This window comes from Scatophagus argus, chromosome 22, assembly GCF_020382885.2.
Source record: "Scatophagus argus isolate fScaArg1 chromosome 22, fScaArg1.pri, whole genome shotgun sequence".
Classification (NCBI taxonomy): Eukaryota; Metazoa; Chordata; class Actinopteri; family Scatophagidae; genus Scatophagus; species Scatophagus argus.
The window spans coordinates 4,487,601-4,511,657 of NC_058514.1; the positions used below are offsets into that span (position 1 = coordinate 4,487,601).

Genomic DNA, 24,057 nt, shown 5'->3' on the forward strand with positions numbered 1-24,057 from the left:
GCTTGTGGGGTCTGCTTGAGGCCACAAGAGACGGTGAAAGATGAGATATTTTCACATCCAAGATCAGCGACTGACAGAGAGGCTTACGGGCATCAGTGACAGACCACGTCCCTGATCTCATGCTAACAAGGTCACCCTCTGGTCTGAAAGCAGCTTTGTTTCTCTAATCAGAGGAGCATCATCATCATATTCCACGTCGGATCCGCAGCTCCTGACAGCGACGCAATCCTGCCAGGGGAGGCAAACGGACACCCAGCTCGGTGTTCATCTGCAGGCTGTCGCAAGTCAGGACACAGACTGAGGTCACGGACCCACACAGACCTCATTACCATAACAAATATCATTATTATTATTTAGGAATCTGCCTCCCTGCAGACTATGAAGTGTCAAGAAATTAGTAGAACACACTTTCCCAGATCACAACGTAAAGTGCATTTTTCTTTTCAAAAGTTTCTGGAACAATGAAAGATAAGAAGTTGGTACCAATCAGTGGTCAGTTGTTGCAGATTAAAGTTGTAATCCTGAAAAATTTCATCAGTCAAATGTCATTTTTGTTGTGCTTTTCATAGTCAGCAACAGCCATTCAGTGTAGTTACATTCACTCTCTTCATATTGTAGTTTGTATTGTAGGTGATGGAGTCGGCCATTCCTGCCCCGAATTCAGATTGTGAGGAGTGGAATCATCTTGTGGATGTTTTGATGAAAAGTTGAAGGCGACAGGCTGCACAGCATCAGATCACAGACTATCAGTGACTCTTTTCTTTACTGAAACAACAAAGTTTCACCCACTGACTGATCAACTTGTCCGCCCAACTCAGTGGTTCCCAAAGATTCTGGTTACTGTCTCTTATGACTAACACTCACCCACAACTCTGTTTAAGAAAGGCATAATAGTTCATAATAAATTTATTTTGTCAGACAGATATGAATAAACTATATTTTTGGCTTATGTGATCAAATAAACAAACTACTACCAGAAGTGTTGCTGATTGTGCGTCGATAAACAAACGGTTTCATCTCTAGCGTGAGGACATGAGACCTGTGAGGGTTAATAAACATGACATTTCCCAACATTTTTGTCCTCTGAATCTCTAAAACAGTGCAAACTTTAAAAAAAAAAAAAAAGCAACTTTGATGTAGGTTTTATGAGGTCATGGGCGATGAATTTGGAAATCATCATTTTCAAGTATTTCACAACAAAAAGCCTAATTTTGACAAAAGTCAGAAAGAAAATGAGCTTAACTCCCTGGAGCATGAATACATGAATAAGCAGTCATTTAATTTCAGTGAAGTTTGGATGGTTGCCTCTGCAGCCTCTGTACCGTGAGTGTGATCCAGTGCTGTCCGTGTCATGCGGGGACATTTGACCGTGCTTGTGTTGTGACCCACTTTACCCCAACAACCCTAACTGTTGCGTGTCTTCAGCCTCGGTCCGCTTCGGATCCGACCTTGCTTGTGATGCACTTAGGCACACTGGCCCGAGCATGCTGGGATACGTGCTGGTGTCCTGTTTTATGATTGGGTCACAGCACTGATCTCATGTTTAGTGATTAGATCAGTGTTGATATCCCATCCCTGCTGAAAACAAGTCTCTTTAAGCCCTCGCCTGGTGTGAAGCTCTGGCCTGTCATTGCTGGGTTTTTTATCCCCGTGACACAGTGGGAACAGTGGGACTCTTTAACGTGATGAGGGTGCAGTGGCTCTGCGTAACGGGTGCCATCAAGTGTCTGCACTTTGCTCCAAGGAGGTGGCTGGAAGGCTGGAATCTGAGAAATGTATTCACATGTTTTGTTTTGTTTAATTTTCACACTTTCTTCATGTCGGTTCATGAAAGTCTGACCGGGTATCACTTTGCTGAAAAACTTTCGTGTGTTGGCTCAGTTTCAACACCGCCAAACCCGAGCAAAAGTCTCACTCCTGACAAGAAATGACAGTGACAAAGTGCAGGAACGCTGCAGCAAATCCTGCACAGAGACACCAGGTTTCAACACAGCAGGACTTCAGATGAGGCTTTCTGGTTATCTCAGGCTAATATTTGCTCTCCATTACAACAAAACATGTCACATTTTTCCATATTCACTCGATCTCACGTGTGTTTTGCTTTTTTTGTTTGTTTGTTTGTTTTTATTGGACATACAAGTCAGTAGCACGCCAGTGACCAAGTGGAAAAATGTTTTAAGATCTATTTTAGCGTTGCTTAGATCAGACTTTGGATAGACGAACTGGTGCCAAATTACGCACAACAAGCGGCAGTCATATCATAACCTCCAGCTTGTCTTTAACTTCTCCTCCATCAGCTTTCAGCGCATAAAATAGCGTGTTGTGTGAGTGTGAGCTGCTGCTGGTGGGGCAGCACCGCTTTTTCTATCTTGATCTGAACTACTAACCAAGTCTTAGAGAGATCAAAATTCAATCCCGTTCTGAGAAAAAAAGAGAAATGACGTTATTTGAATATGTGCCCAAAATCCTTAATGAATAACTTAGGACGAGTAGGAGGCAAATGCTGCCCCAGCTGTTTCCTGTTGAAAATGTCTGTGTAATGTAGATAAATGTGAGGGATTTTCTCTCTAAATCCGTCTCCTGTTCGCTAAATCTCACTTCTCCAAAACGAGCCTGCGCAATGGAACAAAGTCGGAATATTGAGATGTGACATTGCCCGCATCTCATCCTCTTTCTCCCCGTTTTTTAATGACTTCAAACAAGTTCATTTTCGCCGGGCTTTGTCTTGCGGAGACCCGTGGGGATGTCTAGCGCTCTTTCCTTTCAGTGGCATTTATGTGATGTCTTCAAGGTAACTTACCTGATTTCCTTTGACACTATAGATTATCACCTTCACTTGCTCACTATTTGCACAGAGCATCCTTGGCTTTTTCAAATTGAAAAAATAAAAAGGAATTTCACTCGCTAGTTTACATTTCACTGCTTTTAAATGCATGATTAATGTGGATTTATTTTGATTTTTGATCCTTTTTATTCACTTGGTAAGCAACTGTTCTGCATGTCTGGGTGATATTTTTAACGGATAACTAGAGATTGTCCCTCATCTGTTTTAATTGACTTTCTTTTATCCTTTAGGAAATCTTGACATGAATCGTTCATGAGTTTCACTGCTCGGATGAATGGGGGGGGGTTGTTCATCCTCGGCGCTTCTGAGCGCCCTGCGCACTTTTTCACCAGAAAAGTCCTAATGCAGCTCTGCAACTTTCAGAGTAATTACTGCTGAGTCTGCATTATTAAGTGCTAAATATCTAACCTGAGGCTGCGGGGTGAAGGCAGAGGGGAGCTGAACATGAAATACGTGCGGGCGCCGGGACGATGCGGTTGGGGTTGTGATGTAGATGGATAGTGTCCTGTGTTTATTCTTTTTATTATGTATATTTGGCCCACTCAGCTTCCTCGGCTGGGTTTGGCGGGAGAGCCGTTTTCCATCTCACAGTTTGGATCGGAAAGATCCCTGGCGCTTTTTACATCTCTTATTCTGCTTTTTTGAATTTTGAAGCACTTTAAGTTTAGTTGTGTGCGTAACGATGCGCTGACAGCTGCTTTTTTGGCACGGGGGCTAAGCTGAAGCCTCATTACCAAGTAGTTATTAATGATAGATGTTTAAATGTCATCGATTAATACGGATTGGTATCAGGTCATGAGAACATATTCTGGGTCCGAGTGGCGTGATGATCGGCAGAAACGTGTGTTGTCAACTTGGACGCGCTCTGCTCGGTTGCGCACGGGCGCTCTGGAGCATCAGAGCTGGTCAGCGTCCTGTGTGACTGTTTGACTCCGGCACCAAGTGCATGTTTAGACTTTATACTCCCCCCACACATCTCCCCAAACCCTCTGAAGTTATCATTTGTTGCCAAAGTCATTTTTATTCATGTTTTAATTTCGGTTTTAGCAGAGCGAAAGAGGTTAAAGAAACAAGCCCCTCGCTGGTTTCAAATGTATGTGGGAAGATGTTTAGTGTGGCCACTGCCGATGTGTCATCGAGCAAGGCACTGCGCCACCAACTGCCACAACGCTGCTGGCTCGGTACTCAGCACTGTACTACGGGTGCAGTGACTTTGAAAGGGTGGCTTTCCCTGCTTAAATGAGTGCTTAAATGAGAAGCTCTGTGTCTGACGATGCTCTCTCTTCAAAGAGCGGGCAAAATGCTAAATCTCTCTCTCTCTCCCTCTCTCTCCCTCTCTCTCTCTCTCTCCCCCCCCCCTCCTCCTCCTCCCTCCCCGTGCTGCAGAGTGCGATGTGCTGTATCTCCTGTAGCCACACCCTCTCACTACTGCTGTGCATCCTCACCCTGACTCCGACGGCAACAGGGGCGGGCCCAGAGACCCTGTGCGGGGCGGAGCTGGTCGACACGCTGCAGTTTGTGTGTGGAGAGAGAGGCTTTTATTTCAGTAAGTGCACCTTTTTATTTATTCATAAAGGTTGGCTGTATCTGTCCCAGAGCTCTCCACCTCCAGCGAGCTCATAAATAAAAAAGCAGCCAGTTTGACATCTTGTCTTGACTTTCCCCTGCATTAATGTTCCCTTTCCTCCCTCAGCAGTTCCTCTTCCACTGTTACATCTTCTCCTTAAGTTCACATTCATGCCTGCACATTTGTTCTAATGGCGGATGAACAAGCAATCCTAAATGAAATATGGAATCATGATAAGTAACTATATTGTTGGTGGCAAATCGCCGTTTTGCCCACAAGCAAAGGGCTTTAAGTGGAATTTGGCTGACTATCTCTAAGAAAGAGGAGGGGTAGAAACTAAATGTTGCAGTGAAGTTTTTTCTTTTTTCCACCAGAGAAGGGAAAGCGACCCAAAGAAAACCCTCTACCAAGAATCCAGGATTTAAATCTCCGATTTTTCCATTAAGGGTACAACCCAGCCCAGAACAGCACAGGATATATGGAGCTACCGAGGTTAGATTCAATGTTCCAGCGGCAGCCTGGGTTTCTCAGGACATGTATCCTGATCTTTGTGTCAAAGACAAACAGTGTGGATGTACATTAGCAGTATATCTGGCCCAGACACTGCAGAGCTGTGGTTTATAACCTCATCTTTCACATTTCTTTGGCTGACATTCATCAATTAAGCCAATTTACACCAAATGTCCTGGAGGAGCTTCGTATCTCCTCAAAAGTCAGTTTTCTTATTTTTATAGTAATTGACTGTCCTTCTCATAATAATCCATTATTTGTGGTTTGGTTTCGCCCCAAAGTCATGAAAGATTTTCCACATATGGTAGACTATGTCAGCTGCCAATTTCAAAGAGAAGAGGAATATCATATATATGATTTCTGTGGGAAATCAACAGCATTTATAGTGTATATGTAAGTGCTCTCTTTTTCAGAAATTTATTGCTTTCCCCCTTACTTGAACCTGAGTGGTTTGTAGATACACCTTCTCGAGAACTCGGTGACTGACGGAAGATTAGGGGCCATGAAGGGGGCAGTCTTTGAATCCCAGTACAGCAGGGGAATAATGCAGTAGTGGCCTGTGTGTAGTAATGTAAGCCATTAAAAGCCAAAAATAGATTAGCACATTTTATTGAAAAGATAAGAGGCAGCTCCACAGGATTGTCTTGTATCCTGCAGTGCTTTTTTTGCTGAATGCTAACATGCTGAGTTCTGAGAAGGTAATGTTCACCATACGGAGCTAAGGAGCAGTAAACACAAAGTGCAGCTTGCAGGTAATTGATCAAACTTTGATAATAGAACCATATGAAAACTGAAGAGATTCATCCTCTGGGGAGCATGAATGTCTGTCCAACATTTCAAGGTAATCCATCCAATAGTTGTTGTCATATTTCAAAGTGGAGGATCAACCAACCAACTCTTCCATCTCTCAAGCTGTGTGGCTAGTGTGGATAAATACTGGACCAAACATGATTCATATTCACATGCAGCGCTCTTCTCTGGAACTCATTTATAAACATAGGTACTGTGGGATTTCCATTACCATTTTTCCAAAGAAATTATTATTGTTAATGGCTCTAAGCCAGTTGAGTCAGTGACTGTCTTCCTGCTATATATAAAAAAGTGATGGGCCTGATTTTTACTATACGCAGTCTGGATTTGGTGTCTTGTTTCATGTATTTTTATCCCGGTAACCCAGTGAGGGTCAATCAGTGAGTGGCTTGAGACCTTCAGTTGTGTCACATAATCCACTGCATCTGAGGCCATTTTAAAACTCACTCTGCAGTTTGCACAACAGTCTGCTGCCCATTTTGTTGGAAGCTGCACAAAGTGCTCTTGATTCTTGGACATCCTTTGTCTGACTGGTTTCAAAGTCCAGTCCTTTCAGCCTGTTCATATCACTCCATGACCTCCTTTTTCAGTGTTGCTAACAGCCAATATGTGCTGGTGTTTGAAGCAACAAATAGCCACTGCAACAATGGGGTGTCACGTCTTTGAATGGTTTTGGATGAGCTTTTCTTGTTTCAACCCAACCAAAGACCTGTCGTGGGGAACAGAAGATTTGCTGTTGATTCCTCTCCCCGTGGTACCTGATAAGAGCCTTTGGTGAATGGCCATGGTGCCCACAATGGCGTTTTGTTAAGAGAGAGGTGAAGCTGTGCTCCAACACTGTGCTCGACGATGATGACTCTGACCATCCAACGTTATTGCCAGACAAGAGCAATGATGCAGGACAATCCTACACAATGACACTGAATGATATTTTAAACATCCAATGCCAGGGTTTTTTAAGTATCTGTGTGGTTAGGGGTACGGGGAAAGATTTTGGCTGCGGTTAATAAAAACGCTAACATTAATTGTAGGTCTGCAACAGGACACAAACTCTGGTTTCCTGCATGACAGTCAAATGTGGTAAACATGGATCCACTACCCCAACCTGCTACACGTGCCTTGTTGCATAGAGTGCAGTACTGCTTCAAGATTGGCATTTGATGTCTAGTAAATTATGAGGTGCAAAATTGTCTAATATCAGTGTAATTTCTTGGCATACTGAGCAGGACCGATGGCTATGAAGTTCATATTGGATCATTTGTGGCAAACAATTTATTTCCCATTTCTATTTTCAGTACCAGTGAAGAAACCCTTGTCTTCATTCTATGTAGCTAGACAGAAAGTAAAGGGTTGGGAATGGAAATGAGTGTGTTATCACAGTTCATGTCTAGGCCAGCCTGGTGTCACCAAATGATGTTCGCATAATGCCAGTGCCTTAAGCCATTTTGTGTGTTATCTCAATACATTTTTTTTCCTTATTTTTTTTGCATTTCACATACAATTAACGTCGTCTGCACTAAGGATTTGGCGTTTCATTTTAGGCACAAATAATGTCAGGTTGAGTTGTACAAAGAGGGACAAAGTCCACACATGGAGGAGGTTAGAGTGGTGGACTGGTCACCCAGGAAGCTGGTGTTGGGGTCCTGTGTGACACCGAAAGTTAACTTGGGGACCTGGATTGTGCCCAGCAAGTAATTAGGTAATGGGTATGTAATGACTGAATTTTCATTTTTGGGTGAACTGTTCCTATAACCCTAACACCTAACCCTGACCGTGATAAAGTGTTTCAGTTGTCCAGCCTCAGCCATACATTAACATTATTGTTGTTATCATCTGAATATTATAGAAATATGTTAAAAACAGTGGCATAGTTCATTCCAAAATGTCATTCAGCATAATTGGCCATTTTTTGCAGAGTCATCCAATATCAACGTTATGTCTGGCAGCAGCTTTACCATGCACCTTGCTGCAGCTCCCCACCATCCCACTGCCACATTTCTCCACCCCTGCATGCAGCTTTTCCAGGACCAGTCAACATCACTCTCTGCATCGAGGCCTTTGTACAGTCTTTGCCAGGGAGTTGTTGGAGAGCCATCAGGCTGCTGCAAAGCTGCGAGTCTTGTTCGTCCAGATGCTGTTGGCAACACCCACATGCTGTGAAGTGGTCATGACAGCCCGCTCGATTGCCAGTTTTCTGCCAGTTAAGACTTTTTGGTGTTTGGATTCCTTCTGTTGCAGTACTTCACTGGTATAAATGACTATGTTCTGTTCATTTAGGGTGAGAGATAGTGGGGGTTTGTGGACTACACAATGAGAAAAATCGTTGATCACATTTATGGTCTACTTGATGCAATGGCTTAGTCTTAAACACTAAGAAGACAGTCAGTCTCTTCTTAAATGCTGATTACAGTTTTCTTCTTCAAAATCAAGCTCACTGGTAAATTCCATCTCAGTGATTCATATCTCAGTTTGAAGGTTTTTGTAAGATCATCCCAAGAAATGTCTGCAGCCGTAACCTAAAGTTGATGAAATGTTAAAGATTTTGACAAGGTATGAGGGTGTTCAGAGACTGGAGAATGTGAGAATGTGACAAAGTGTTGGCTACCGATAGCAGAGTTTTACGACAGCTTTGTTAATGTTTCTCACAGGCTACAGAAGTGTAGCCCTACTGTCCGTATTCATCTCATGAGAAAGTGTTGAATGGGGGCCAGTGTAACTCATGAATCCTCATGCAGGGTACACTTCTTAAGCAGGAACAGACCTTTTTGTGGTACTGGGAATGTATTTGTCTTTCCCGCATTACCTTACACTGTGCAGTCACTGAAGTGCACAGCATCCATCTATCAATGCCACGTTTTCCCGTGTTGAAAAAGAGGTGTATTTCACCAACACTCCATCCTTTTTCTGAAAAGACGATGAGGTTTGAGCAGCAGGGTGCTGTGCCTTGGAAAATATGCTGCTCCCTGTCTTTCTCTGTTTCTCTCGCTCTCTCATATTCTCACTGTCATTCCTTTTCCTTCTCCTCTCTCTTGGTTGCCACATGTACCAGTGGCTGTTTGCGTAAAAAAATATCTGGAGAATCCATTTGGGTTCTTTTGTATATCAGACCCAGCAGCGTAGCAGCTCGGCCAAAGGAGGCGTGGTCCTTTCCTTGAACTCTTCCCCTCCAGTGTGGCCGTGTTGACCTTGGCAGCGGTCAACACTTTTAGGTAATGAAACAAACTGCGGTCTATGAAACAGAAAAAAAATCCACAAACGTAGTCAGTTTTTCCAATTATTAGCCTGACCTAGAAATCCTCAGTTGTCTTTGTAATGCTTTAACAGGCAGGACCATGGGGTGATTTCACTGCGATGTTCATTCCATGAATCAGATCTGTTATGGGAGTTTTTTTGGCTGAAGTGTGAGTACTAAGTGGCTCCCTGTCCTAAGTCACTTCATATTTTATCAGTTCATGCTAAAATATTCACACTTATTCCAGAGTGAGTGTCAGATATATAATCTTACTGCTGATTTCTGCGAAATGAATGCTGCCGAAACTCTCTTGAATTATGACACGATGGACTAATCCATCATTTTTTACAAAGAGCTAATTGTTAGTGCACAAAGTTCTAATAAAAGAGAGCAGCCAAATATGAAATGTGGTCGATTCTTTTAGGTGTTTTGGCTTGTAGTCAATGGCATGTGGGTTGAAGGTGGCAAGATGAGACGAAATTGCTTTTTTGCAGCCATCGATGAGACTTCCTCTTCAGTGTTTATCCCTGTCAGTTTTATTCAAAGCAACTGGAGCTGGAGAAGGAGGTAGAGTGTGCAAACAGCACGTCACATGCATGCACGCACACATGCACACACTCAAACACACTTAGCTAGGTCTTGTCCCTCAGCAGCAGGGGATTATGTGGATTAGAGGATGATCAGGACAGCACTAGCCCTCCCTCCCTCTCTAGTTTTACAATGGACATGGTCACACAGCGGAAGGCACTGAGATCTGAAGAAAGGCCTCCTGTGTCCTCTCCATCGCTGAGAAAAGGTGTCGTTTTTCCATTAAGACCTGAACTACATATCTCTGACCTTCCTGCGAATTACTCCTCAGTGGAACAAAGAAGGCATCTCATGAAAAGGACAGGCAGGCATCCTCCAGATTTAAATCTGTACATTAGGAGAAGTTGAGACACAAGGGATTTAAGGACATTCATGGGACTAAACAGTACTTTACTTTTGAAACCCTTCATCAGTTTAATCCAATTACATAATGCAAGAACCCTACAAAGAAAAAAGAAGATATATCAAGTGATGTTAGTGCAAAGACCACCAAGATTTATAGTTGATATCCCGGATATCCTTTCTTACATCCTTTGCTGTTTACCTTACGTTGTCTCATAAATTGTCTTTAATTCCACATTCCAGTTGTAACCATATCAAAAAATCCCCATTGTTGATCCCATGTATTCACTTTGTTACCATACTGTCACACCATCCTGCACACTGTGCCAATCACCTTTTGATCTTACCTTCATCAGGTGAGATTATGGACTTACTGTTAGTAAAGTAAATACATGTGTCTGGCAATGTGCAGGATATATTAGTTCCTTCACAGTCAGGAGTATTTGATCCTAAGCATCGGTCGATAAGCATTTATGGTGTGCAAGAATCTCATCAAAATTGTCACCTGTTTGCATTACCCTTAAAAATGTGAGCATTGTCTTTCAAATCTTTGTTGCTATCAAGGCTTGTAGGTGGGGTGACGGGGTTCAAATCCATTTTGGTCCATACTGATAACACTGAGAACAACTCTTAATTCTAGTGCATCTAAATAAGATTTTTATGTCACCATGCGGAACACTTTACTCATACCATAAACTCTTTGTGGTACCAGTGATAAAGAGATAGTTTCCAGTACTTTAGCAGCTTCTTGCCCAGCCATAAACTCCCTGACACTTTGCAGGAAGAGCGGTGCACATCCTCCAAGAATCCACTGGTTTTTATTGACCATGACCGAGCTGTAAAACTCAGATGCTTTCTGTGCCACTCTGGAATGGGGGGATCCAGCCATCTCTCTCTCTCTCTCCAGTGCCGATCCTCCAAGGAATGAACACAATGTATGCTGAGGCTGTCAAACACCTAACCAAACATGTGAGATGGCCTTGGATGAAACATTTCATCTGAACTACATTTGACAGGTTGAAGACAGTTAGTTCTACTGGATCTGGTCTTCTGTTATTTTGTTAATATATTTCAAGAATTTCCCTCCAGGGATAAATAAAGGAATTCTGATTCTGATTAAATAGAATGCTGTCTGATTGAAATCTGTGAAGTATCAAGCACTTGAAAGGTGGCTATGAAAAGCTCGTAGTCTACTTGTTCGTGCAGGACAGCTTGGATTCAGGGAAGACAGAATTTATTCCAAAATCGAAAGAGATTTACAGGGAAAAAAAATAAAATATGCCTGAACATACAAAGCTATCCACACAAACATCTTTGCAATGTAAACAGAACTTCACTCATTTCAATGAGACTCCTGTGAAACCTTACATACTAAATACATGCATGTGTAGAACTTTGGTAAATGAATTTGTAATTGACATTGTCGAGACACCAGATGTGATGTTTCCAAAGTTGTAAAATCCATTGACATTTCATTATCTCATTGGTATCATCTGAAACAACACACCCAGACAACACAGGTCAATATCAAGATTACGCCAGCAACTTAAACACGAAAAGCTTTATACTTTTTAACAACTTTTTTCACATATGCAGTGGTACTCCCCAAGACCGTAGAGTCATCCTATCTTCTAAATAATCATCACTACACCAGTAACTCTCTGAACGCGCTACGTCTAATGGAGCACCATAGCTAACATTTAACTATGTTGCAAAAAAGCCATAAGTGTTTGAAATATATTTGATATGCAGAAGGTATATATTTACCATTTGATTTCTGATATTACTGAGTCATAACATGACTGCACTCCTCCTGGTCTCAATGGCTGAAAAGCTGACACACGCTCTCTAATCTGAACTTTATCAGCATGCGTGATCCCTGCATCCTCCATCCAGAGTCCATTTCAAACAGCATCAGGGCCGTATGGCAGGAGGCTCTGCCATAAAATGTTGTTTACCCATATTTGTTTAACAACAGTCACAGAAAACAATTCTTTGTTTATGAGGGATTATGGCAGTTATCCATGGAATTGAAGCAAAGCTTTTAGACCTGATTATTACATGCGTGTTTTTCTCCAACCTGCCCGAGCTGATTATCCTACATGTTACAACCAGTGCCAGCTGATTTTTCTCTCCCTTCCAGCTGTTTGTGCAGCAGGGTTGCAAGCTATTTTCAGAATAATAGCGGATGTTAATTTGCAAGGCTTTATTGGGAGAGATTGAAAAACAGGCCAGGCATCGAGGCACGGCCCCTCTTTTGGCTTTCAGCAGCCATTATATAATCACAAGCCAGGGCTCAATGTCATATTTCTCTCTTTCTAAATGTCTTGACACCAGGTGTTAAAATAGCAGCCAAGGCTGGCCCTTCTGATACATGCTGCAAGGGAATCCAGTTAGATTTTGTTTGTTCAGATGACTGGAAGGTCTAAAAAGAAAAACTGTTACAAAAAAAATGACAAAAATGCACTGAAAATGGTACAACTGACATGAACTGACGTGAAATTAGTCCAAACTCAAATGTGAAAGGGTAAATTAAGGGTAAATTATTACTTTTCTTTTCTCCATATTTCATTTAACATATCCATTTTGGCAGTTTGAGAGATCTGGGTACATCCCGTTCTTCTGTTCCCTAAATAATGCAGGTGCACAGTGTATTTTTAGCATCATTCTACCTGATGTGCAACATGAAAGCCTCCCTATTGTCCCCCAGTTTTTCCTCCCTCACATTCACACCTCCATTATCTTCCACTCTGCTTTGTGTCTGGGAGTCGAACAAGAAAGATGCTTATGTTTCTGAATGGAAGCTGCTCTCAGTCCAAAACAACATTGTCAGGACAAGGCAGACAGGGAGCAGAAGTTAATGCACTTTGTCAGCACTGGCAGGCATCTGAGCCAAGAGCTATTAACTCTGAGAGGGAAAGGCATTTCCTCCTTGTAAATGCCATATTAAATTATTATTATTTTATTTGGTAACAGGGAAAAGCCCATCAGGGCTATATTGCACAAGGTGAGCAGGGAATTGTAAATGGAGAGTCAGTTTTTCTGAAGGCCACCAAAAGAGGGTGGGTTTTGGGGGTAAGGGAGTTGAAAAAGGAAGCGAGTACTGGCGTCATTGTAACTCGATGTGGTCACCGATTTAAAAAGTTGAATGTCACACCTATAGACAGGGTTTATCCCATTTTTTCAGTGACATTATATAGACAACAACAGAATTCCTATTTCACCTTGACTGGCCTTGAACTTAAGACTGTATCTTGGCGTAAAAGGTGCATCATGCCACTGTCTCTAGTGTCGACGTTCTACTAGAGGAACTCCAGGGCGCTCAGGCTCCTGCCAAATGAAAATGTGAATGAACAGTGGGGCATAGTCAGTGGGGGTGCGGCCTCAAAGCCTGCCTGGCTGTTCCTGCAGGTTGATCGAGCCCAGAGGGCTTGTGGTTTGGCCTCACTGCATGGGCGTCTGTGTAAAAGATACCTGGACCAAAATGGCTGACCTTGATATTCTCAACGTTTTGGGTGACTACAGCCCCCCTTTTTACAGAGAAGCAGCTGCCAGAAAGGGTCCATAATGTGCAATGTGATACACTGTAAATTTTACACGCAAGAAATCCATATCATTAAGGCTTTTCATATATCTGAAGAATCAAATCCATGACCAGGCCATTATCACAAGCACAGTTTCTTGTGACCACTGGCCACAATTAGTTTAATTCTGCTAACAAATATAAAACATTGGAGATGGGGAAAAAAACAGACTTATAGAGGTTGAACTGACTGTCTGCTAATCCCCCTGTTGGTATGTCAAGCTTTCTGTTGTCACTTTGCACAAATTCTTGTTATATTTCAAAACAATGAGTTCCTGACTTCAAAAAGAGGAAGAAATAAGCAGCCTTCATTATCAGCTGTCCGTTTATTTTGCTGGCTAAACAGAAAACAGCAGAATTTTATCCGCTGTAAATAACTAAGTGATCTATCTTCTTCTGCTACTTTCCCTCAAACAGGTAAACCAACAGGCTATGGCCCCAATGCACGGCGGTCACGTGGCATCGTGGACGAGTGCTGCTTCCAAAGCTGTGAGCTGCGGCGTCTGGAGATGTACTGTGCACCTGCCAAACCTAGCAAGGCTGCTCGCTCTGTGCGTTCACAGCGCCACACAGACATGCCAAGAGCACCTAAGGTTAGTAACGCAGGGCACAAAGTGGACAAGGGCACAGAGCGTAGGACAGCACAGCAGCCAGACAAGACAAAAAACAAGAAGGTGAGCACAGCACCAAACAGATACACTCTAAAATACAAGAGAGATTTCTCATCAAGAAATGTGGAAGAAAAAAGCAAATAGGATTGATGTTTTGGTAGCTTCTGCCAGAGCATACACAAAATAATACAGATGAGAAGACTGATACCAGTGATACGCTCTTAAAGCTGTTAATTCGGAATGAAATCATAGCAAAAGGTGGTTGGCTTAGCTTAGCATGAAGACTGGAAACAGAGGAATCAGATAGCTGCTGTAGTTACATAACCAGTGTACAGACACGAGCATAGTCTCAAACTTGTTATCCCATTAAGTGCATTTTCCAAACTGTCGTACTGTTACATTAAGGGGTCACTAGCTTGACATTTGCTAGCAGTTTACTATAGCAAAAGAGACTTAATCCATCCAACTTAAATGGCTCCTTTTTCCTCCAACAGAGACCTTTACCTGGACATAGTCATTCATCCTTCAAGGTATGCATGCCAATGGATACTTTTCATCTAATGTTATTATTTTTTATAATGTAATTTAAACTGCTATATCATACAATCTCTACTCTTACATTCTCAAAAGCAGGACAAACTTTGTTTCTGAAAGGAGAGAGAGGTTCATTCAAACAGTCTTAGCTCTGAAATCTTAATCTCTTGGCCAAAGAAAGAAAGCATGAGGTCTAAATCTAGACTCTTGTTTCATCCTTCAGTTGCCAACCTGTGGGAGAGTGTGATCCTTTTAAAATTTGACCATGTGCTTTTTACCCTTCTCTCAAAAAAGAAAACCATTAGCAAGAGAAGGAACTAAGTGGTTTTTGTGGTAGACCCAGTGGCACTCCCGCTCCCCAGGCAGAATCTCCACTCTGCTACTGTACATTATGTGCTGAAAATCTGGCGTGTCATCGTAACAGACAGACACATGCGAAGTCCAGAGGTCCGGCAGGGTATCTAAATGCGCAGTGGCTTCCACATTGCGAATCTCTTCATTAATTTGTGGGTTGTGGTGCACTGTGTGAGTGTACGAATGGTTCGCCTTGTATTTCTCTTGAGGTCGAACTGAACTTGAATTCTCTTCAAATGAATAACCATTTGTGGACATAGCTGTGGAAACAGAGCTTGTGGGTGGGCAGTGGTTGACCAACATGATATTCAGGGGACAGTTAGCATGTCAGTCGCTAGGCAAGCTAGCTTCTCTGTAGCTTGCTAACTTTAAGAATAATTCCCACTAGACATTACTTTTTGCCGACCCAAAGCTGTCCCAGAGCTTGTTCACTTTATCCTGTATCTGCTGTATCTCAGCTATTTGTCTAAAATGAGTTTGTCTTTTGTTGCAGGAAGTGCATCAGAAAAACTCAAGTCGAGGCAACACGGGGGGCAGAAATTATAGAATGTAGGGACGGAGCGAATGGACAAATGCCCAACGACTTGGGAAGAGAGAAGGGAGTGGCCTTACCTGGTACCCCTGTGGAATGGTTCACTGTAAAACAAAACAAAGAGGAGGCTAACAATGGTCCGAAAAGCTCTTCAAAATGATTGAAACCTGAGAGCTAAGTGGTGTTTAAGGGTTTTATGAGGAATCTTGTGATTATTTTATACACTGCACCATTCCATATCGGGAGGAATTCTTTGTTAATGCAATGTAACAGACTAGTTTAGCTGCTGAGACACGAACAAGAGCTTATTATACCTCCATGTGTGAGCTGCAGCATTCCCCGGCTCCAGGGAAGGTGGGAACGGATCTGGGCCTCAGCCAATCAGAGAGCGGCAGGCTGTGTTTGCGAACGTGCAGTCCATCCTGTCTAGCGAACTTTGCAAAGTAAAATCCTTTTACATTGAGTGGATTCATTCACTCCTTTGGTAAGACAGGATGCATTGTCAGCGGTCACATATAACAGTTACTACCCCAGTTAAAATTTGATTATCTTACCTTGTTTTCATGCACCATGCATTATTGAGGATACTTGTAATAGGTAAAAACAAGGTTCACTTTCGAGCAAAGAGCAGCTGGTTCATTATCAGATTTTAAACATTGCTGTAGTTATTTTATCTTGAGGCCAACTCAAATCCCTACTTCTCACTGACTGAAGGCAGCGTTCTTCCGTCTAAGAGGAGTCCCCTGAAGGTTTGAGTCCAGTCCAAATCCCTCCTAAGCCTCAGGAAGTGTTGAGAACCTGAGGTCTGAGTCTACAATCCAAACACTTCTATAACAACAGATCAAGCACCATTAGAGGGGATTTTAAGGAACAGAAGGTACTACAAAAATAAGATTTGCCTGTTTTCAAAAACAGAAAATCGAATAAACCAGAGGCTAAACTGAATTAAAGTTTTTTGGCCCATTTCTGCGTGGTGCTTGTGTGGTTGTCAGAAATGGGTCATTCAGTGGATTCAAAGTACATTTGGCATAAGTCAGTGGAATAAGTCAAATAAGCGACAATCAGGCAAAATGTTTGTCGTCTGCATCCTTTTCACATGTCACCACTGTGGCCAAATCAGATTTTTTGTCAACAATCCAGTCACCGGTGATCAACATTGGGGTCCGAATGGAGGGCTGTGTTCAAGGTTAAACGCAAGTCATGAAAGTTTAGTCACAGCAAGTCAACAAGCTCTCTAAGAGACCCACAAGTATCAGCTAGAATAAAATCTTTTCTCTTGTTCTCTTGAGGAACTATCAATATGTTCCCAAGCCTGTCAACACCAAACTCTAAAGCAAAAGATGGTGAGGCTCTAACAATAACCGCATAGATGTGAAGTTTAATAATTGATTGATCTTGGCTTGTTATATTTTGTTAGTTTAGGGAGGCTAAGAACTTTGCTACTTCAGTTGTTGTTTGGGCTGCATTACCTGCCATCATTAGAGTACAACAAAAATCCACAGCGTCCATTGCAATGTCCACCAAAGAAACATAACACATAACGTAACACATAACGTGATTTGGCAAATATATGAAGATGACGAGTCCTCCAGGAGATGCGAGATATGGCACGCATTTAGCAGTACACAAACACACATAGAAAGCAGCCACAGTGTAAATGAGAGTTGTGTAACTGTGAGCAAGGATCAAGCATACATAAACAGTTCTGAGAAGTCCTTTCATGAGGACTGACAGTCATGGCTGTTTGTTCAAGCTTCCGTGTGAATCGACAGTCATTTTATCTCACAAACTGCCCAAGACATCCCATCTCTGGCTCTGCCTCCTCTGCCTGTGTATAATCAAACAGTACTCCCATTTATGTTAACCTATGCATTACTATCATTCATTGTACATGATGGTTTCATATAACAAAACTGTATTAAGAATCCTATCCACTGTATAATGGTGCTATTTTGTAGTTTGTTACTTGCGAGAGATGGCTAAGACAGACAGATGGCAGGGCTTACATTGGAGGTCTTCCCTTTTGCACAGCCTTGTGGCCACCATTTTAATAGTGTTTTTATTTGTAAGCTGTTTCAATAAGACAGTAGTGTAAGCGAGTAAATGTATCTGTGTGAAATCTGTGAATGCATGGAGATAAAAAAAAAAAAAGAAAATGCAATGTTGTGGTCCCAAAAAGGCAAAATGCTATTTTTTCTACTGTTTTTGAATTATTTTCTCAATATAGATCCCTTATGCCAAATAACTTGACAAAAGTACTGTGAAGTGAGATTCTTCCAATTGTATTGAGATTGTTAAAATTCATGGTGTGCTTTTGTCTGTCCTGAGATGTGTGTGTACATGCACTTCACTGGTGGCCAAGGCCAAAACACTTAATGCGACACTACGTAAACTTTGCTGATCAGCGGCCTCTGTGGTTACAAGTGGTAATGACAGGATGATGGCATATAAAATTTGCCTCCATGTCCCAAGATTCCCTTGAGTCAGATGCTTTAAAGACGCCACTATATTTATATGTGACCCATCAAAATGTAATGCAATGGAAGCACAAGTAAAAAAGAATCCACAAGATCAGCTGATTTGCTCACTATTCTCATGCAGCAACTAGTTTAAAGGAATAGTTCCAAATTTTGGAACCTACATCCATTCACTTTCACGATCGCTTTCATATCCTTTCTTTAAACACAAAGTTCAAGCAACAGCCAGTTAGCTTAGCTTAGCACAGTAGGAATCATTTAGCCTGGCTCTGGCTCTGTTCAAGGTCAACAAAATTCCCACCAGCACCTCTAAAGCTCACAGATTGTGTTTTTTTTCCAGTCTCCGCTGCTATTAGTAGTGCTAGTTCCTTTAGCTGTCGAGTATAAACCACAGACTTGAAGAACAATCACACAGGACACACACACACGCCTGTAATTACCACTTGTCTCCATAGGTGCCACCAAAGTTCTTCGAGATTATTATTTTGAAAAGTGACATAAAACAACATTGTGACACCACATTTTACAGATTAAACAGATGAGTATTGTGTGTGGTAATGTATGAGCTTTAGAGGTTCTGGAAGGCAGAGTTTTTTTGGGTTTTTTTTTTGTCCCGCTGGACAGAGCAAAGCTAGCTATTTACTCCTGTTTCCAGTCTTTATGCTAGGCTACGCTAACTGACTTTTGGCTGTAGCTTTGTATTTAGTGTACAGATATGAGTCTGCTATGATTAGTCTCATCTAAGTCTTGGCAATGCACAATATTATAATTTACCCGAATGAACTGTTGCTTTTTGTTTGCTGACATTAGCTAAAATTACCCTGGTAAACTACTGGTTTAGACCAAATAAGGCTTTAGTGACAAAACCCCTGCATTTTGTTGCTTATGATTAAAACTTATTTGCAGGAGGAAGACTGTGTTATTTCCTTTGAAAGTTGCATAGTCTCGCCTTAAAAGTAAGCCAGGAGTTTAATTTAGTTCAACATTTGTTTGCAGCCCTCTGAATTCAGACTTTATTTTTGTCGATTAGTTTCAATGTGTTTTTATCCATATACAATTAAGGTTTTTAACATGGGGATTTGCATATGTACTTTGGTGTCTGTTCCTTACAAATCCTGTTATCAGTTGACCTGGCAAGAAGCTTGTTAAGAACAGTTCTGGTCCACCCAGATCTGCAGTTGAACGGTAAACCAAAGACTTTCTAACAAGAACAAAGCCTCACTCTGCATTATTATGATGAAATAAACCCAGATCATTAATTGTCAATTGATGTCATACTTGTCTAAACTGCACAGCAGCTACAGTACACCCTTCACATACTGAAATAAAGCTTGTGTAATATAGCAATGTGAGCCAGTCAAAGGTCTTTCAGTGTTTCTGTTGTGTTTGGAGCATCGATAAAGAAAAGCTACAGCAGCCAACTTCAAATCATGTGACTATGAATCTTTCAAAAATATCTGTTTGTCACTTGTGTGAAACAATCAATAAAGCCTAAAAAGTGGGAGTTTGTGAGACATTCACGAGTCTGTGAGGTGTTTAATGAGAAAATGTAATTTCCTGAAGCTCACTGTCCAAGAAACTGTTTGATTACAGCGCTGTTATTTATGGTGCTCGATTGCCTTCTGTAGAAAAAAAATACTGACAAATTGTTCACCATTCCTGCTGAATAAACCACTTGTCAACATCACAGAAATGGCTGGAGAGTTTTTCATGCAGCATGCACATAACACCACCATAAAACCACAGGGGAAATGAATTACTCCCTCTGTTATGCAGCATCGCAGGGGTAAAGCCTATGTGGCATTTATGAGGAACCCCATGGATTCAGACACATAAACAGCTGATAATTACAAAGCAGATGTATAAATCTTTAAAGGCATTTCAGCTATACATTTAAGCCCATACTCAAGGTGAGGCTCTGTGCATCGTGCCATATGCAACCAAGCATATTGTGTGTGTGTGTGTTGAATGACAAAGTGATACTTCCTAAGAGGTGGTGAGGTCTGCCAACGCAAACAGATCGGGGCGTGGTGCTCCTTGAGGCCAGAGCTGCATGTTCAGCTCTTTGGAGGATGCTCACAGTGACAGCAACGAGCTTTCACTCGCTTGCTGTCAGCACTTTTTAAACGGATGTATATGGGACAAGAATCAAACCCTGATAAATTGGCTCTCTGGCTGGCATTCAGCAGACAGCTGAGATCAAAATGTGGAGCAGCAGGGGGAAGGTTGGCGAGATCAGCGGTCATCGGGGCCATCCTGGATGTTATTTCATCCCCCTCTTTGACTATTACAGAATCAATTGTCTCACCCTAATGGTCCAATTGCAGGCTGCAAGCTTGCAAGATTTCAGAGAGAAATTGTGTGCAGAGAGGCCTGGGCAGTGACCAAGCCACAACAAGTAATCCAATTATCAAAGTGAATACGGATGTACAGTACAACCAGTTGTAATTATGATATAATACAAACGTCAGAATGTCTTGAAAATGCTCCGTTTATCCTCACATATGTGCTAATTTTGGATTACATGGTGACTCAATGAGTGCAGCACAAAGAAATGTGAATAACCTCAAGAACCAGGATGGTTCTGGAAAGAACTCAGTCCATTCCCATTGATCTGCACGCACTCAGGATGGAGTGCATCTAAGGACACAGATTTTGGACTGAGCCCTGAAACACAATCTCTCCACACTCTTCAGCTCCTCATCTTAAGCACACAATTGTCTTTTGAATGACCTTGTGGTCTGTTTTACTACACTCACCAATTTTACTACTTATTCTACTGGTTGTTTTACAGGAAAAGTGGTTGTAAGGCTTCATCAGTGTTCAACCATTCATTTTTTTCCAGTAGGACACCCAGGATTTCACTTTTTCTGGGTTTAGCTTTTACTCCCTCTGTTGTCAACTCAGCATTTGTTGTCTCTCATCCCAGAATATTCTCATATCCTGAAGCTAGCATCCAGTCTTGGCTAGTGATGAGATGATCATGACAAATTTACAAGTAGCCTTGTGTCACATTTTATTGTCATCGTGAGCCAAGGCCAGATGTAAAAGGAAACAGAGACACGAGAGTCCAGAAAGAGCACTGTGTGCCTCACGCCACAGTGAGAATATTAGCAGTTAGATTAAAGCATGTGAAAAAAGAAAACAGAAAGTGTCTAAACCATTGCAGGAGATTCTCCCTCTTTCTCAATTTCAGCCGACAGTGGAAATTCACTGAGGCTTGATTATAGCAGGAGAGAGTGTTGGCTCAGCTGTGTGCTTTAAGAACCCATGATGTCAGAGCCTTATTTTCCTTGGAGAGACTCTCATCAGCTGCATTGTTCCAGGAAACCATGGTCTGTTCTCTGGGCAACAAAAAAATCCTGCCCAAAATGTGGTCCTCCCCCCACCACCACCACCACCACCTTTTTTTGCACCCGCATCTCTGCTGAATGCAGCACGCTGGGCTCTGGCACAACTCAAGCCTCTGCAGCGCACAGATACAGATATCAACCATCACGCATGGAGCATCAGTGCATCACATTTCCCTGGAACCCGAGCCATTCAACGTTTGCTGCGACAGTGTGTTTGTTGTGTCTTTTCCTTTATACTTTCTATTAGAAGAGGAGTGTTGTTGATGAAAGGCAGCGTGGTTAATATGGGAAGAGGAAATAATGTGTAGGCCCCCGGAGGATTATAAAACAATGCTGCTACTGATGTCATGGAGCCCAGACTTCTGAGGGCCCTTTACGCACAAAGCTGTAGGCGGCGTGATTGAAATACAGCACCGGCGGCTGACAGGTGATGCAAGCAGCTGACAGAGCTGATGAAAAAACTGCTCTGCAGCTTCCTCAAGTTCAAAATCTAAACCATGCACGAGGCCCAGTCGAATCTGGACACAGTTTTGGCTGCTTACAAACAGGACCGACTGTAAATCAGCGGCTGAGCAGTCGGTAGTGGAATAAACTTTACTGGCATCGGTTGAGGATTTGTCGAGCTGTGTTGTGGAAACATAAGGATTTGGTACATGATGTGCATGGATACCCACTGAATCACATCTGGACTTCATAAGATTATTTGGCTTTTTTTTTTTGCTAATCCTCTTTGTTAGAGAATTATGCTAATGATTTCTTAAAATTCAGAGCAGGGAAAAATCACAGTTACAAGACAAAGAGTTTCACCACGGTTCAGTGCAGTTTGCTGAATCTTCTCAGCAAGTGCAGAAGAAGCTGATAGAGCCCAGAAGCTTTCGTTCAGCTGGGCTGACATTGATTTGTAGCGTGCCTGCTATCTATGTCCATACATTAATACAGTGTGTAGCATGAGAAATATGGGAAAAGGGAGGGAAACATTATCAGAAAGACAGGGAGAGAGCGAGAAAGGTTACAACAACAGAGCACTAAGCTCACAAGTTCAGTTGTGCTTCTGCTGGAACGGCTGTGCCCCTGTGGACAAGTTCAGTCCTTCAGTAGAGGTCCCAACTCTCCAACAATAATACTTACAAAATAAAGGCTGACTGCTCCAAGTAAAATCACTTCAGCTGAGTTCAATAGCTATTATTCATGTCCCGGTTCTCCATCCTCTGTGCTACAGCTCCTGTGATGTTAATAAGGAAAGCCTTTTGAGGTGAGAAGAAGCCTGCGAGGAGCTATGTCAACATGAAGGCCCTTTGGTTTTTACTCGCCTCCGCCTTTTATCATCAACTCATGATTGCCACCTTAGTGTGAGTGCTTGTCAATCAAATGGTTTCAAGGCTTGATCAAAGCGCTGCAGCGTATTGAATTCTCCCCTAAATGAATAGCTTGACAGTTTGGGAAATATGTTGATTCGCTCTCTTGTTGAGTTGATGAGAAGACTGATAACCACTCTCATATCTGTAAGCTCAATATTAGGCTACATCCTGTTAACTTAGCATTGGCTAAAGACAGGAAAAACAGGGAAAACAACTAGCATGACTCTGTTCAAAGGTAACAAAACATGTCTGCCAGCTTTTCTAAAACTCACTCACTCAATTAACACTTTATATCTTGTTTGTTTAATCTGCACAAAAACCAAAGTTCCAGTTCAGTTCCAGTACCCATACTGCCATACTGTTTAGGATGACAGAGAAGGATTTAGTATGTCCCGATACGTAGTATAGCAAATACAGTATGCCAAAATTACCAGGAAGTGTGGCTGCATCTGACTGCATTTAGTAGTAGCAGTGAAAACCATCATGCTTTTCTGACTAATACTACCCACAATCCTTTGCGCAGCAGAAGACATGTCACATTCAAACAAGCACTACATGAGACTCGCCTGTGGAATCAATACATAGTAATAATTCATACATATAATTTCATAGTATCCTATGAAAGATTGTCATGGATGGATGAACAAGTTCAAGGCACAGTGTTATGGCAAAGGGCAGCTGCATACGTACTAAAGAGCAGCATCAGTCATGCTTGGAGCTCTGTGAGGCTTTACTTAGGCACATCAGTATGCTAACGGGCCGCATTTGTTAATAATCACCAAACACAACGTGCAGCCGAGGCTGATGGGAATGTAATTTGCAGTTGCTGCAGTTTTTCACAAATGTTGCTGACCTTTACAGATAGGATTTATCTGGGCCTTGTGCAGTCACCGATGCCATTCAGAGAAAATGACTCACTGTGATATCCCAGTGTCTTTCATGTGGTGCAGTCAGTCTTTGTCCTGTTACCTGCTGGGTTCATCTCATCATGTGGATTTTGAGGCAACACATTCACTATTAATTCCTGCCCTTTGACCTTCTGTGAGCCTCCTGGACACCACTCTAAGATGTGGTGGAAATTACAGCTCTCCAAGTTTCACCTCTTTGTCCAGTTAAATCCACCATGTCTAAACAGACAAAATGGAGCTATTCACCCTTATTCTCTGCAAAGGAACACTCGTCAGTGTAGTTTGTTGTGGCCTTTCAACTTCTTGTGACCTTCAGACGTTAAGACGGATGCACATCTGCAGGAGACTCTTCTTTTCATTTAGTCTGTAAGCAATATGCACCCTCCCTGAATATATAAGCTGGCCAAGAGACCACTCACAACAGCCGTTAGCCGAGGGACGATCAACGAAAAA

At 42.2% G+C, this 24,057-nt stretch overlaps 1 protein-coding gene across 3 annotated transcripts; it reads left to right on the forward strand.

Annotated features, from left to right (window-relative positions):
• Nucleotides 1-1,575: 1,575 nt before the first annotated feature.
• On the forward strand, nt 1,576-19,672 carry igf1 (insulin-like growth factor 1). Of its 3 annotated transcripts, none has more exons than XM_046379040.1 (5): nt 1,581-1,775; nt 4,232-4,391; nt 13,895-14,151; nt 14,583-14,618; nt 15,470-19,672. In XM_046379040.1, exons 1-5 carry the CDS (start codon nt 1,686-1,688, stop codon nt 15,527-15,529), a joined length of 603 nt encoding a protein of 200 aa, XP_046234996.1. In that variant the 5' UTR covers nt 1,581-1,685; the 3' UTR covers nt 15,530-19,672. The 3 variants fall into 3 exon arrangements, with proteins under 3 accessions (XP_046234999.1, XP_046234996.1, XP_046234998.1); XM_046379042.1 differs by lacking the exon at nt 1,581-1,775 and adding an exon at nt 2,510-2,791; XM_046379043.1 differs by lacking the exons at nt 13,895-14,151; nt 14,583-14,618; nt 15,470-19,672 and adding an exon at nt 7,648-8,054 and having other exon boundaries at nt 1,576-1,775.
• Nucleotides 19,673-24,057: the final 4,385 nt, after the last annotated feature.